This window comes from Danio rerio, chromosome 5, assembly GCF_049306965.1.
Source record: "Danio rerio strain Tuebingen ecotype United States chromosome 5, GRCz12tu, whole genome shotgun sequence".
Classification (NCBI taxonomy): Eukaryota; Metazoa; Chordata; class Actinopteri; order Cypriniformes; family Danionidae; genus Danio; species Danio rerio.
Genome location: NC_133180.1, coordinates 52,783,598 through 52,800,665, shown reverse-complemented (window position 1 = coordinate 52,800,665; position 17,068 = coordinate 52,783,598). Strand labels below are relative to the sequence as shown.

The 17,068-nt window shown below is 35.5% G+C and overlaps 1 protein-coding gene across 3 annotated transcripts in view; it reads right to left on the bottom strand.

Moving 5' to 3' along the window:
- Positions 1–17,068, bottom strand: part of adgrv1 (adhesion G protein-coupled receptor V1) — a 258,923-nt gene that overhangs the window by 201,095 nt on the left and 40,760 nt on the right. For all 3 annotated transcript variants that reach the window (NM_001001845.2, XM_009301753.5, XM_005165511.6), the window contains 5 exon segments: positions 4,615–4,885; positions 8,352–8,914; positions 10,529–10,642; positions 10,734–10,838; positions 12,272–12,367. In NM_001001845.2, the coding sequence (NP_001001845.2) occupies positions 4,615–4,885; positions 8,352–8,914; positions 10,529–10,642; positions 10,734–10,838; positions 12,272–12,367 (1,149 nt within the window).

Below are 17,068 nucleotides of genomic sequence, written 5' to 3'. Positions count from 1 at the left end.
TCATTAATAGGTTCAAATAAATGCATCTATTACGCATTCTGTAAGTTCATATAATCAACAAATGAACAAAACAAAAGGGGTAAATAAAAACAATACATATTTATTGGCTGTTTTCGTCTTGTCACTTTAAAATAACAATTAATGTACACATTTTATTATTTTTTATTCTATTTATTTATTATTTGCTTGTTTGTTTGTTTTTATTTATTATTTTTATTATTATTATTATTATTTTATTTATGATTGTACTTTCATGGCTTTTATTACTTTATTCTTTTGTTTTGATTTCCAAAATTAATTCTTCCTGTAGTTAACAAGTTCACAATAATAATAAAGCGTGTAAACAATATTAAATTATTTAGGAAGAAATTTTATTTCTTTGTGTTGTTATATTATCTTTAATTACAATTAGCTGGTTATTTAGGGTTATATTTCTGTGTTTGCATCACATCCCTTTAGCACCCTCTCCCTACAACCAATAGTTTTTTTTTCTGTTGTTGTCAATGGAAGCACCATGTTTTGAAAAAACAAGAAGCGTAGCCTTTTCAGAGCGTGTATCTTACAGCTGATTGTTTTTAGAATAGCACTCACATTTCTGCAGTGCAAATGAAAATTCAACCACAATATGCTCCTGTCTAGAGATCTTTCTCATATCCAGACATTCCGCTTAATTGTCAAAGACATGATAACTGAAGCATATGTACAGGTTTTAGAAATGGCACATATAATGATGGTATGATCTCCTCCTCCTTAAAATTGGTGTTTGATGAACTTTGCTTGTACCACAGAGGTTGCATCAAGCATATTCTTTACTTGTCCATCTTGACTAGTGAGTCGTTCAAGAACCTGTGCAATGTTTCAGATTTGTGACCCTGGACCACAAAACCTGATCTTAAAAAGCCAAAAATAAATTGTGTTTGTCAAAATTACAGAATTTTTCTTTAATGTCAAAGCTAATAAGGATATTAAATAAAAACTATGTTCACAATTCACAACATGTTTATGGTCATTGCTGAAAGAATGCTAAAATAATTACATAATGTAGCCAACAAGTTTGAATCCGCTTGTTAAGTGGTGACATGTTTGTGACGTATGTAATACTGTTTCCGGGTCGAAGCCGCCATTCATTTGAGTGGAGAAATCATTCGTTTATGATCACGTTTTATTCCTATCACACATTAAAGTTAATTTTATATAAAATCATAGTGTACACAACAATCTCTGGGCTTGCTGCATAACAAATACCAAAAATGTAACAATTTATAAAGAAATGTATCACTTTCTGGCTATCGGATATTAGGCATGGATATATATACTGCAATCGTGATTTTCGTTTATTATTACCATTTCATGAGTCTTCCCATTCAGTTGAATAGAGCGCTTGGACCCGGAAGCCGCTCCGTGTGATGTCACACTTAACAAGCGGATTACAATTTGTAATCCAAATGTAATCCCTTTACACAAATTGAAATTTATTAAATGTATTCTCAACAACAATTCTGTCGTGATCGTGCAAAGCTGTTGAATCCTAAACCATTTTCTTTCTTTGATAAACACAATAATACAATGATTATTTTACTGTATGTGTATTTACCATTTACTTACAAAAACTACTGAGTTGTATGCAATGTTAAGATTAGGTTTAGGAGTGTTACTTTACCTAGTGTTTACCCAGTTTACGCACTGATGCTGATAAGTAAATATTATGTACATATAAAACAGGAGTGTAAAAATAAAGTGCTACCAAATTTGCCCACAGCAGTTTTATTCTAAAAATGCAGTTCGCCTAACCAGTTCCTTTACCTGACCTGAATTTGTCCTCTGTATAAAGGAACCCATAACACACAGCAATAAACAAAAGTCACCATTCATTACAGTGCATGCACCATCAGGATATCGGTGTAAAACTAATTTTACATCTATAGAAAAGCCTTCTCTTTCATTAGACCTCACGAGAGATAAAAATAGTATTCATGAGCTAGTTTATTACTCTGTCATTTACTCAGACCTCATCAGGCGGAGGCACAAAAACTCTCTAAATATTTGTAGTGCTGCCATTTGGGTATTTTGTTTAAATAATTTAGGAACGTTTGAGATGAATACGCTCCTCACACTTAACAGTGAGATACAGTTTAAGCATAGAAGAGCTGTTTTTTTAAGTAGAAATTACAAATGTGTTTTAAAAGTGTACTTTAAAAGTTACATTGATATTGTAAATGATAAAAGGTTGTGATTTGTACACACTGTAAAACCAAATAGAATGTACTAGTAAATGTGTGCTTTGAAATCAGAAATTATGTCATACGTGTCAACAGTGGTAAGTGAAAATAAGGGATGAAAAAACAAAAATCCCCAAATTACTAAATAAATTCATCCGGAGCTGTTTCACTTTAGATTAACAGCTGAACGGTCAGAATTACGTTCAAGAGCAGTGAATGAATCTCTCATTTTGATTTTCCGTTTGATTACATTTAATAACAGAACTGTCACTTTAAAAACGCACAGACCTATGATGACAGCATTTTATTTCTTTTCTAAATTTTCATGCTCATTTTAGACAAAATCTGTGGTTTAAACTAAATTCTGCCAAGACTGACATGCGTTTAGATGTTGTTATTATTATTATTATGTATGTACGTCTGTTCAAACCTAAAACCCAGAGTGTCTACTTTCGCTCCGCTTTAAATTGCATGTACATTTATCACAATAGAGCGCATCTGACAGTCACACACCACTAAATGAACTGACTGATTTGAGAATTCCATACAAAAAATAAAAAAATAAAAAATGTTATTTTATAGTGTATGCTGGGGTGCCGGAAAAAAAAAAAAAAAGTAAAATAGCGGCAATTAAATTACAGAATTTTACTTTAGAATAACAGTGGTTGAATTACAAATTTCCCAGAAATTTGAATGTAAGTAAATTTATTTTCTGTAATTTCGTTTGTTAAGCGCAAAGATTTGCTTCAAAACTATATCTAAATTCAGTTCTAATTTCCAGCAAACGAATAAATAAACAGTTTAACGAATAATAACGAAGTGTATTAAAAAAAAAAACTGAGTTATATCCACCTGACAGGATAGCAAATCTAAGATTGTTTTTAAATAAAACAAATATAAATATGCATATAATAAATAATACTACTACTAATAATAACATTATACAAAAGCAAATTGTCGTGAATAAACTGAAAAAGCCTCCCGAGATAAAAAAGGCATGAAAGTATGGTTTTTATATGTATGTAGAATAAAAATAATCATTTTTTGTAATATTTTAATCCTTTAATTCTTTTTCATTTGTAAAGAAATTTGCGTATTGCTCTATATCCTGTGTATTAAGCAATGGGTAAGAAAGGCGCATAACTAATGCACTCTGCGCTGGACCTGCTCTCAGCTGGTCTATTGTGCAGTCTACTTTGGTTCCTCAAAATAGCAAATGCGCCTTAACACACCTTCTTTTTTAGACCAGAATGCCTATGGGTGCAAATGCATTTGCTATTTTAACAGTGTGGTGCAAACTGTCAAAATGACACTTGCGTCGAGCTTAAATAACATTTGCGTTCTGCCTTGCGCCAGGTGTATGATAGGGCTCAATGGGGCGCAAACTGCAGTGTGACTGCGGCTTTATTGTTTGATTATTGGCTATTATTGTGATAATATCAATAAACAGTTGTATTGCTTGATTATTATGGTGTACAGACCATTATCAGCGCCTCCTCTTGTCAATTAGCACCACAAGTGTCTCACTTACATAAACACAAATCATACTAAAACCTTTTTTAGGTATGGTGAAACATTTTACACACTAATATTTTTACTAAAACACCACTCAATTGTCTGTTAAAATCAACTATTTGGGTTTACGGTGTAAAATAAATGACAATAACTGGAGTTTTGCTGGCCATAAAGATTTTGGACAATGAGGACTGCTAATTTCAACGCCCATGCAACTCTAATCAAGACCTTTTATGATCGCTTCCCGCATAACTAATTAGGTTATTAAACTGCTGACATTTATAGGAAATGGATGGGTTTTAACGTAAACACAGTGAGATCTATCCGCTCCTTTCACACATAATCAAAACTCGCAACAGACATGATATAAAAAGAACACACAGCCACCCACAGGCTCTGCTGTGGGTTATTTTGTGCTGGGACCACATGAAGGGAACACCCAAGTGACACTCAGTGCAACCAGCATTCTGTGATGCCAGAAAGACACATGTGTCTCGTTTTACTCCACATCCGCTTAAATGGACTGAGTGCTGCCCAGATGGTAACTAAGAACCAGCTCGAATCCAGGAACTTCCTTTTTGACAAGAGGTCTGAGCCAGAATAAGACAACAACCTCCCTGGATGTCTCACCACAAACCTCCCAGAGAGGTCCAAGAAGGATCGGCAACCAAACTAAGCATAAAGGTCTAGAATACCATCAAAGCGGGTGACATTTCAACATGTAAGACAACCAGTGCCCAGGCATATCATGAATAATAACATTTTCCTTTAAGCTGTCATCAACGTCAGCTCGCACTCATCTTTCAAAACCAAATCCACCTCAGAATTGAGCCGCCGCTGTAATCCGAATACATTCTCTAAAAAAAAATGAAGCACTTACTTCCATCGGCTCATCCACTTCAGCTCCTCCTTGTACAGATCCTGGGATCAGTTTGAGGAGAAAAGCCTCGGCTTCTTCTGGGAGGCTGTCCTGGGTGATGTTTAAAGGCAGTACAGCACTCATCTGGCCCTCAGAAAACCTCAAGGTACCTGCTGCAGGGTTAAGATCGGCAGAGACCGGAGATCTGTCAGTGGAGTTCCTTGTGATGTTCCACTGAACAGAAACAGCTCCGTGTGTTCCTCCATTCCTTACAATGATCATGCCTTCATATCTGAGACAAATAAGCAGAGATTAGAGATACCGCAGATAAAACGTTTACTACAGTATACTGCACTCACCACTGGCACTTAGGTTTCTTTTTTTAATTAACATTAAAACAAGACTAAAATGGCTAGCTTCCAGTGTAATGAATTTGTCCTTATTAAGAGTAATACGATGCACTGAAACATAAAGTAACAGGCAATCAAAAATGAACGATAGCAGAGCTTTAACACTGTAAAAATTACAATAAATCAAATGTTGAAAAGATAGTATTGCTTGGGTAATGTCAGGTAACGTAAATTTGCCCAGGACTTCACTGTCACATTATATTTAGTCAGAACAAAATACACCTTAAAAATGTTAAATGAAAGGTTATTTCCAAAATGGAAATTCAAAATGGTTAAATTTAGACAAATACAACAAATGTTTTAAAAGTTGAGAACAAAATTGGGGTAAAATTCTGTATTTTAAAGTGAGAAATTTAATGAGGATTCATTCATTCATTTATTTTTGCCTTAGACCCTTTAATCGTCAGGGGTTGCCACAGTGGAATGAACCACCAACTTATCCAGCATATGTTTTACACAGTGGATGCCCTTCCAGGGGAAACCGGAGCACTTGGAAAAAACCCACACCAACATGGGGAGAACATGCAAACTCCACACAGAAATGCAAACTGACCCAGCCGGGACTTAAACCAGTGACGTTCTTGCTAAGAGGCAATGGTGCTGACTACTCAGCCACCGTTTCAATAATTTATTGAGTGTAAGACATATACAAATCTGTCACTACATAACAACTAAAGTTTCCTGAATGTGTTACCATTATGCACTATCATGTACTTGATGGTATTTTACACACATCAAATAATGACTTCAAAACACTTTAAACATCAATGCAAGTCTCATTTACCCTTTCACATGTAAGTTTCAAATACTTCCATTGACCCAGCATGAGATTTTTTATGTGAATTTGATTATAAAATGTGTCGCTTTTGTTTGATCAAGCTACTGCGGATCGCTGGAGAACTACAAATCCTGTCATGCACCTCACACACTTGTTCTTGTATGACATTAATTACACACACACAGACGGAGGATCATTATGAGCTGCATGGTTTTCACTACATTCATTCTTACATGGCGGGGCGCTACACCTAAATGCATCCTGCCACGGCTACATCACAGCTTCTCATTCAAAACATTCATTCGTTGTTTTTTTTTAATAGCGGGTTATAATCGCATCAAAACTTATTAAAAGGTAAGTGAATTATAACAGCGCAACATTTTCTGTAATCATAGTAGTGCTGCGCGTTATTTGTTAAACCTTTTAAGGTGACATGCATGCTGACTGACTGATGGGTGCGGGATGCGTGAGGCTACAATGTAGCTTTCAGTTAAGATGAACACAGTTTCCATAATTATACTTTATTTATAGATAAAGGTCTATGGCTCTGCATACAATGACTTTATCTTGCTAGAGTTTATAGCCATTTCACTTTACTTCAGGACGCATTAATGCCACTCTGTAGGTCTATTGGAGACATTCATACATATTCCTAGAAAATCTAATAAATGTTGGAGACATATTCGTTACATAAACGCACTAAATCGCTCTTCAGCAGCGTTTATTTGAGAGCGCACAAGAAGATCTGTGCTTGAGTAGCGTATCTTTTAGGGGGCATGCAAGAAGTTTTGAGCACGAACAGAGCAAATCGGTACTCAAGCAAATATATTTGCACGCTCATATTACACAAATGCAATCTCGACTTGTAATACTGAGCTCACAACATTTGTCATTGAAATAATGTCATACGGTAGTTGGCAGATCTGTGTAAAAGGACTGCCGCCAAAGCTGGAAAAAATCCTAGTGGAACACTGAGCTAATTACATTGACTACAAATACACCACATTTGCATGCACACACAGTGCTGAGCCTTGTTGTTCCTGTAATTATTACGAAGCATTTTTCCCAATAGTATCTGGATGCAGCCTTTATGATGCAAGCTAAGATTGCTGCCTGAACCAATCTCTTGCCAGTTTTTTTTTTGTTGTTTTTTTTTTTTTTTTTTTTCTTTTGGATTGCCTTTGATAATTCTGTCTGCTCCTGTGATAACCCCTGCCTGCCTGCCTACTCTTATTAATACAGACCGCACTTGAATCCTCTCCTGGTTTCCAGCAGGGGGTGGTTTTGTTGTACTGCGCCTTTAAGGCGAGTTCTGCCCGCCTGCTGTTTCTACGTGCCTTCCCGCGTGCTTTAATCTCCTCCCTCGGCTGCGTCAGACAACAGACAGACTTAAAGGAAGAAGATCTCACGTATCGTTTGTGAGAAATACTACAGTAAGAACTATTCTTTACTAATCAGTACTGTGAAGTTGCATTGATAAGTCACACACAATATCGTTACAAAGTTCACGTACGCGCGCACACACACACACAGACACAGAGATACACACGCACACCGCAGCTGACACACACACACAGGCAGGCAGGCAGGCAGACAGAGCGCGCTTAGCTTAGCACTGTTTTTGCACTCAAATGTGACAGGATACAGGCTAACCTCCAGTGCTGTGTGGATATCTGTTATGCTAGTATCCAAAAACCTGATTTAACTTCCACAAACCGGCATTGAAGCGTCTTCTTTTATAATTGTTCTGACACGAGGCTTTGCAGATGAAGTAAAGCTGATGTAAATCGCTGTAATTAATTACACACTTGCACTGTTTTAAAACACTTTAAACATGTGAAACTTACTCTTAATCACATTTGATGATGATTGCTGATCCTAGCGAACAGAACAGACCTTTTTTTATTCCTGGTTGCTTTGCGTATGTCTGCCTGGTCTTGTTGACATATACACGTGACTACCGGAACATGTTAATGCGCGCAGCTGTCAATCAATTCAATGGGCGGGGGGACCGCAGTTGCGGTTGGTCTGAAAACCGCTCTAATTGGTCCACCGTTTTTATGTTGTTAAATTGAAAAAAAGGGACTGGGTGTGTTTATATCACCCCAATATGTTGGTCTATACACTATATATACACATATGTTTGTCCAAATAGCTTAAAAAGTTGATTTTTCACCATAGGTGCCATTTGATTGGCTAAAGAATAATGCTCTATAAGTTAATTCTCTAGTAACCTAAAAGTGTGTATCTGATGTGAATAAAGCTAATAAATAAAAACTTTTTACAAACTAAAAATGTTATTTTTGCTAGTACTTGTGTGTATTTAAATACATTTAATGAAACTTAAAATAAACATTATTTGTCTGAAAACTTTGATAAATTGTGATTTTTAAATGTCGTGCACATATTTCTCTCTCTTCTCTCTGCTTGAGTCAATGTGGAAAAGCAGATTTGAATTTAGAAGCTGATGACACCATGATCATACCCTTCAGGGACAAGCCTAGACAGATCACACTGCTGTGATCATACACATCAATGTTATAATTCACTTTAAAAAGCACTCCACTCACATGAGGTTTAGGTCTTCATTAATGATGTGTGGTTGTATGGGGGAAGGACTGATCGACAAGACTCCATAAGGCTTATCATTGGGTTCAATGGTCACGAGTGTCAAACTTGGAGTCACAAGCACTGCATCACCCAACAGAGTCTCTTCCAGAAGAACCACCTGGAAAGACTCTGCAATTTCAGGAATGTTGTCATCTCTAATGCTAAAACGGAGGTCTGTTTCGTGGACGCCTGGAAGGAAAACAACCATCCTCTCTGTCTGTAGATCCACAAAGTCTGTCAGCGGTGTTGCACTGGCTGCACCATTGCCCGTAATGATTGCATACGCCACAGATACTGTTTTGTCATCAGATCCAATCAGAAGACCATCCTCAGTTCTACCACGTGTAACGGTGAGAGAGATGACGCCGATGTTCTCCGGCACCACTAGTGTGGATTTGGAGAACCGGATGGGAGCATCATTACGGGAGATCTTGATCTGCACACTGCTTCTGTTAGGATTGAGTAAAGCTCCTCCGGCTGCTTCTGTCAACTGCACCGTGAAGATCTCATCATCTTCTGGAAGCTGGTGGAGGTGTAAGATTAAAAACAACAAACATAGACTAATGAAAAATATCTTAAATCAATAAGTTTAATGCTTTTAATTAATTTTAATAAAAATTTTTATTAATAATAAACATGCACAATAATCAATCGAAAAAAAATATATATTTAGTGTCTATTCAGTAAAAATCATGCCTCTGACCAAATTCAGCATGTTAGTATTTAATTGTATTATTATTTTTTTAAATAACAGTTTTATAAAATACACACAGATTGAGAAATACAATGAGTATTGTCAAATATACAATCACCGGCCACTTTATTAGGTACACCTGTCCATCTGCTCAACGCAAACTTCTAATCAGCCAATCACATGGCAGCAACACAATGCAGTTAGCCATGTAGATATGGTCAAGACGATCAGCTGCAGTTCAAACTGAGCCTCAGAATGGGGAATAAAGGTGATTTAAGTGACTTTGAAGGTGGCATGGTTGTTGTTGCCAGATGGGCTGGTCTGAGTACTTCAGAAACTGCTAATCTACTAGGATTTTAAAGCACAACAATCTCTAGGGTTTACTGTGAAACATCCGAAAAAGAGAAAATGTCCAGTGAGCATTACGTTCTGTGGGTTCAATTACTTTGTTGATGTCAGAGATGAATGGCCAAACTGGTTCCAGCTGATAGAAAGGCAACAGAAACTCAAATAGCCACTCTTTGCAACCGAGGTAGGCAGAAGAGCATCTTTGAATAAACAACACATCAAACCTTGAGGCGGATGGGCTACAGAAGCAGAAGCCCACACCGGGTGCCACTTCCGTCAGCTAAGAACAGCAAACTGAGGCTACAATTCACACAGGCTCACCAAAGTTGGACTATAGAAGGTTGGAAAAAAAGTTGCCTGGTCTGATAAGTCTAGATTTCTGCTGCGACATTCGGATGGTAGGATCAATATTTGGCATCAACAGAATGAAAGCATGGATTCGTGGTGTAAGGATTTAGGAGATATAATTTCTCCCACTTTGGGCCTATTAGTATCAATTGAGTATCGTGTTAACACCGCAGCCTACCTGAGTATTGTTGCTGACCTTGTCTATCCCTTTATGACCACAATGTACCCATCTTCTGATGGATGGCAGGATAACACTCCATGTCATAAAGCGTGAATCATCCCAGACTGATTTCTTGAACAAGACGGTTAGTTCACTGCATTCAAATGGCCTCCACAGTACCAGATATTAATCCAATTTAGCACCTTTGGGATTTGGTGGAGATTCGCATTATGGGTGTGCAGGCGACAAATCTGCAGTAACTGCATGATGCTGTCATGTCAATATGGACCAAAATCTCTGAGGAGTATTTCCAGTACCTTGTTGAATCTATGTCACAAAGGATTAAGGCAGTTCTGAAGGTAAAAGGGGGCCCAACCAGGTACCAGTAAGGTGTATCTAATAAAGTGTCTGGTGAATGTATATCCATGGAACTTTCACTATTGCTTTCAGGGGTCAAGAGTCTGGTAATGTAACTGTGCCACATTATAAAAAAAAGAAAGGAAAAAGGGGATATGTTTCGAATTAAGTTCAAGCATTCATTATTAATGTGATTTATTTTATGCCTATTAAAGGAAAAAAAAAAAAACCTTGTCATCTTGTATCATGATGCTGAAAACTACAACAGATCGACCAGGAGGAAAAGTGATGTTCCCCATGTCTGGGCTGAGATCCTCACTGGCAGGATTTGGACCTCCAAAAATCTATGATTTAATTGCAAACAGAATATGCAATTTATTTAACAGAAATATAATCTATCAAATAAAGCAGATATACATAATGTGCATTTCTTACCTCAAAGTTGACAGTCACAGTGCCATAGGTTCCTTTCTCTCTCAAGAGAGTAAGAGGCACATATTGGCTTCTACCTTTTGACTCCTCCACAGTAATAAGGGAACTCTTAAAAGAGAAACAAAAAAAGCATCATTCAGTGGTTCACATAATTTTACAGAACACATTAAGTGATATCAGGAACTGCTTTAACAGATTATGAGGTATGATGAATAGGTCACCAAGAGGGTCAAAGTGTTACTGCGATTAGTTACAACCTTGATTAGACACATCTATAGACTCAAAAATTTCAAATGTATAGTATTGTTTGAAATGACCTTTTTGAAATGTATTCATTTTGAACATACATCTGCCAAGTTTTCACTGTCACCTGAAACCTTTTATAAATTCAACTTAAGATGTAGACGATCCAGGTAATTTTTGCCTTCTTGGTCTAAAACCATAAGTTATGATTAATTTTTCATAACATTTTTCAGGTCTTATGAAGCAGGGAAGATGTATATTCGGATGCAGCTTTGGTTAGGAAGGTTGGAGCTAAACTGTAAAATGGTGACCTTCCTGGAGCAGCACGGTGCTCTGTCGATATCTGACCCAATTTAGTAGATCAGTCTCATGCAAATATTCATTAAACGGTTCATAAAACAGTAAAGAAGAACAATATCATATGAATGAAATTACAAATGTTGCAGGGGCTCTCTAATTGTTTTGATTTTTTTTACTTTTTTGTGGCTATCATAAGAGACGTGCTGTTTTACAAGTTACATAACACTTCCACTGCTTTCTTTAAGTGTAAAAGTAGAGGCTTGGACATTTATACTGTAAATGCTGGGTTCCACTCAATATATATATATATATATATATATATATATATATATATATATATATATATATATATATATATATATATATATATATATATATTAAGTCTATAAGTCTTTTTTGGGGGGTGTATTTTGATATACTGCAATATGTATTCATATACATTTTTATGTAATGCTCATGTATACATTGTATACATAGAGGGCTGCCAAAATTTGGTGAAAAATCATGTCTGGCATCTTAAAAAAAAACATTGACGGGAAAATTAAAATTCTATATTTTTGGTTGATTAAGAAAAAACAGGAAGAAGCTATGTCAATATGGTAATGTAAGCAGTCGGTTTCCATGACAACACTGAAATTACATTATTAACCAGCTAATCCATTCAGTAAATGGCCTGCCTTTTCCATTCGGATTCTTTGGAGCTCTGCAGTTTCCCTGGACTCCCATCTCAGCAACTCTTTCTCTCAGGCATCTGACCCACAACACTCTCACTTTCCCATCCAATGACCCCCTACTCCCCTGAGTTAATTACCTCCCCCCTCCACACACACACACACACACACACACACACACACACACACACACACACACACACACACACACACACACACAGAAAACAAAACAAACAAAAACACTTCGACCTTCCGAGCACGCTCTGAACAGCTTCTTCTCACTGTTCATTCAGAAAAAAAAGAAAAAAACTAGAGAAAGAAACATACCGAGTTGAAGGAAATGATCCCGAAGGCATTGTCATTAGATAGGATGGTGATAGTGGCAGTGTTTGGAGTTCCCACCGTCACACCATTTGATGAGCTCTGAAAAAAAAAAAATTTTTAGTAGTTTGACATTTAAAACATAGTTTTAGTAGTTAGACATTTTAGTAGTTTGAAATAATATAATGTATAAGAAATAATATATAAATAAACACATTTGTAAATAACAGATAATGTACTGGCAGCCAATTAGGTTTTTGCAGCATAAAATAAAACACTAGCCAAAACAATATGTCACTTTAAAGGGGTGGTCTAGAATATAATTTTATGGCTTGGTTGTGTTTATAAGATGCCAAACAATGTGTGCTCATGCTTCACTTGAATGAAATCGTGTTAAATCGTGTATTTTTTTCTCACTTTGATTATACACAGCTACTCAGCTAACATGAAAACGACTGATATATTTCCTAGGTACTCTGAAAGGCCCGCCCTTAAGTGACTCTGATTGGTCATCATCATAATGTGCTGCGATTCGCGGACCGACTCCACGTCATGCCCGTAAAAGCACACGCTTTTCTACTGTGTAAAACAGGACAAAACAAATTATACAGGTTATTTTTGTTTTATTATATTATATTTTAATGACTTCATTTGCTAAAACAGCCAACCACAATAAGTGTAATACTGCATTTGTAGCCATTTGTTTTATTTAATTTTACTCTTTTTTTTTACCGAAGATTTTACATGGTTTAACAAAAAAAAAAAAAAAAAAAAAACACGGGGCTTTTGTACTTCCATGGTAAACCACAATAATAATAATGGTTGTGGTACATTAGATTAACTGTGTTTTTGTAGTTTAAAATATGGTAATCAGTCTTGTTTAAACAAATAAATACCACATGTTTCTGTAATAAACCATGGTTAATTTTTCTGACCTAATCTTAGTTAATTAACAGAACATTTATTTTCTATTTTTAATTAAAGTCATCATACACAAAACTGATCTGATGTTTCAGATCAGTCATTCATTTTCATATGCAAATTCACAGATAGGCCACACCCACCCGATGACGTAGTAGCAGTTATGCTGTACTGAAACCCCTGGAAAAATGTGCCTGCAGTGATTTAAAGCATAAATATTAAAAAATAAAAACATTAATCACTATATACGGAAAACTGTTAATTTACAATGTACTCTGGTCTGATTAATTAAACTTGTGACTGGACACAAGCCAGTAAACTACCTGAGAACTCAAAAGATGAAGTGGGCTAATTTAAAATTCCATAGCCTTGTGACCCAGATAAACAATGATTTTTAATCTTTATCTTCTTCATACATTATTGTCATGTTCAAGATGTCACTGTTTGCATGTGTTTGTCAATTATGCGTTAGGGAATCAATTTGTAACATATAAGTTGTATTCAATTTATCTGACCTTCCCATCATTATACTTGTAGACTATAGCTGCAGTCTTTATTTTGTTTTCATTTATGCTCACATTGTATATTCCCCTTGTGTGCAGAATGCAGTTTTGTATGTCTGCTTTTGTCTGAAATCACTATGTAATTTGTATAGAAATTATTCACCACTTCCCTGGGGAGTGTGCACATTGAAAGGGGAGCTTGTGACTGATACTGAAAGCATATTGGAAATATCGACATATCTGCATATAAAAAAAAAAAAAAAAAAAAAAAAAATATATATATATATATATATATATATATATATATATATATATATATATATATATATATATAAATAAAAAACCTCAAACATGATGCAGATTGTTTGGGAAAATTTGGGAATTCATAGATATTCAATTTGTATTCCTTGTATTTATATTTTTATTTATTTGTTTTGTCTCTTAAAGTGCTAGTAACCATTTCCTTACATATTTATAATACTTAAAATCCACAGTTCCAGTTAAAATTCTTCTTTAAAGTTTTATTAAAGAAAAAAAAAAATATCTGGATGGCCTTAATTTATATAAATTAACAGTCCTGTTTTTATTTCTGTATGAACTATGCCTTTAATCAAGTCTCCTTTTAGTGCCTTCAGCTTGGATTTCAGTTCATGCCAGTGGTCTTTTGTCACCCTTAAGTTGCACCATTCTGCCAGCCTGAGGTTCATTTGTTAAACAGCAGACAAGCAGACAGTGGAGTCATGACCTGTTGTCATTAATCACTCACTGTCAACAGTCTGGAACACCACAGTAAAGAGAGGCTCTCAAATGAGACACTGCTTCAAGAAATACACTGCTAATACAACACTTCAAGTAAATGAGCAACTTTTTATATTGGAGACACTTCAATATAGCATCTCATTTTAATGTTCAAAGATGCTTAAAAGAGTAACACAACATTAGGACACATATACACAGGGCTGGACATTAACTTTTTTGATCACCAGCCACTGTGGCTAGTAGTTTTCCAACGTTACTAGCCACTCGTCATTTTCACTAGCCACAGTTTTGTTGTGGAGAAAATATATTTTATATGCATAAATTGGACTTTGGCATGCTAAAATGACTTGATTTAGATTTTGTGTTATGTCCACATGCCTTCTCGTTCATTTTACTTTTTGTGTGCTGTGTATGACCTTTCTCATTGTGCATGAACAAATGGGTTTTGGCTTCATAGTGACACATTGCTATTAGTTCAATTTCACATGATTTTTCAGGGCTCAATACTAAAGATTTACCTTTTTCTTTGTCTGGTCACACCAAAAAAATTATTTCCTTGCCAAAAATGTTAATAATGTGTCAAAATATAGCTGTATACAAACCATCACCTTGGAATTATAAGGTTCTATCAGCCTTCTAAATGATTTTGAGATGTTGAGCTTCAAAGTTTTTGCATTCTATAGCAAACAGTATGTGTTACATTTGTTTTTTTTTTTTGTTTTTTTTTGTTTTTTTTAGTCTTAAAATGTAAACAACTAATAAAAAAATCCAAAAAGGTAAATTAGTTGTCATTTAATAAAAATATGTCAATAACTCAATTTTGACAAAAATGTCATTATTGTTACCTTATAATTCTAAGATGAACAATTTTTTATTGAACAAAAATGTTCTTAAAAAAAATTAGACATTTAAAAATATATATTGTATGTGTCTAAAATCCACAGTGGTCTGTCTGGGCTAAATGTCCCAGATCACTAGTTAACTATACACAAATGGAGAGTTAATCTCTTATTAAAGCAATATTATTTTAATGATAATGAAAGGATGGCCGCGTGCACGGTTAACATTAGGCCCATTAATAATCTGTTCAAAGAATGGTTAAAGCGGCTAACAAAAAAAACCTGTAGCTTTTGAAAGCAGCAGGACTGTGGCTTCACGAGCACTGCTTTGTTCTAGTCTATTTTAAAGAGAACCAATCACACCAGTTGCGTTTATAGGTGTGATTGCTTCATGCAATGAGCTTTTAAGCACTCACGTGCATCACATCAGCTGTGCGCGCCACACTCAAATCCTCATCAGTGAATGAGGACAGCCTGTCTCACAAACTGATTGATCATCTAAAGCTGCGGTCACATTAGAGTTTATGCATGTAATATTTTGTCGTGCGGCGCTGCGAAAAGGGCGGGATTAAACAAGTTCATTAGGCATTTAAAAAAAGTGAGCAATTGCTCCATGTTTTAAATTTCTGTCCAGAGATGTCATGTTTTGATCCTCGATTGATCTCACGCAGTCAAGTGATGTGTTTTCGCAGGCCAGAGTTCAGCAAGCTTGAACTTTGAACTGCAGCAACCTGCGAAATTCGACGCATGACCCTGCGTTTCCGGTCTGACGCATTCGCGTGCGTATGAATGGAAGTCTATGGGGAGTAAAATCAATGGAAGTCTATGGGGAGTAAAATCAAGTGTGACGGCAGCTTCATTCGGTATTCACCTGCTTTCTTTAGCTTGCATGGCCAGTTATCAGTCGTGCTGATCGCATTTGCACGCATATTGACAAAATCTTTAGTGATAAGGCAGCACTGTCAATTTAAAAAATGATTTTCAACCAGCCAAAGTGGCTAGTGGAGGTGGCTGAAATCTACCCTCATTTGGTGGGTTGGCGGTGTTAATGTCAAACCCTGCATATAAATTATATTATTTCAGACACTCCACTAGACATAATATACCACATCTGCAGCAAAAAATAATGATAATGAAATAAATAAAATTAAACAGAACAGTCCAATTTTGTAACTATCAGCATCAACCAAAAGAGAAATGACAAATTTGGAGTTATGCAGTGAAGGCAAGTCAATTATGTATATATTTAATAATTAGAAGTCGATTCCTTTTAACAATAGCAACTTGTGAAATAGATAGATGCTTTAATAAAAATAATCATAATTGTACTCTCATTAAATGCAATCTTTTCATACTTTTCATACTTCATACACATGAAAATAACAAATTTGAATTTAGTTTATTCAATTTTTGATGAATTTTATTTTATCAAAGTAATAATATCAAATTACAAAGCAGAAAAAGTGGGAATGATAAATATTTGATATTTCCCCCATGTAACAGACAAGTGCTTTAGTTGGGTAACACCATAACAACAAGATAATTAAAGTGCAAACATAAAAACATCCTCTTTTATTTTAAACGAAGACATTAAACATCTGTGTTACTCCTGTGGTTCTGCACTGCTGGCTCAATAAAGTAGCCATGCACTCATGTACAACTAAAATATGTTCCCATGGATACGTTTGTACTTTGATTTCTCACAAAAACCATAGTGTGTCATATTTACTAACCTTGTTTGCATACAAACAAAACCAATGTAAAGCTGTTTTCATGAACAA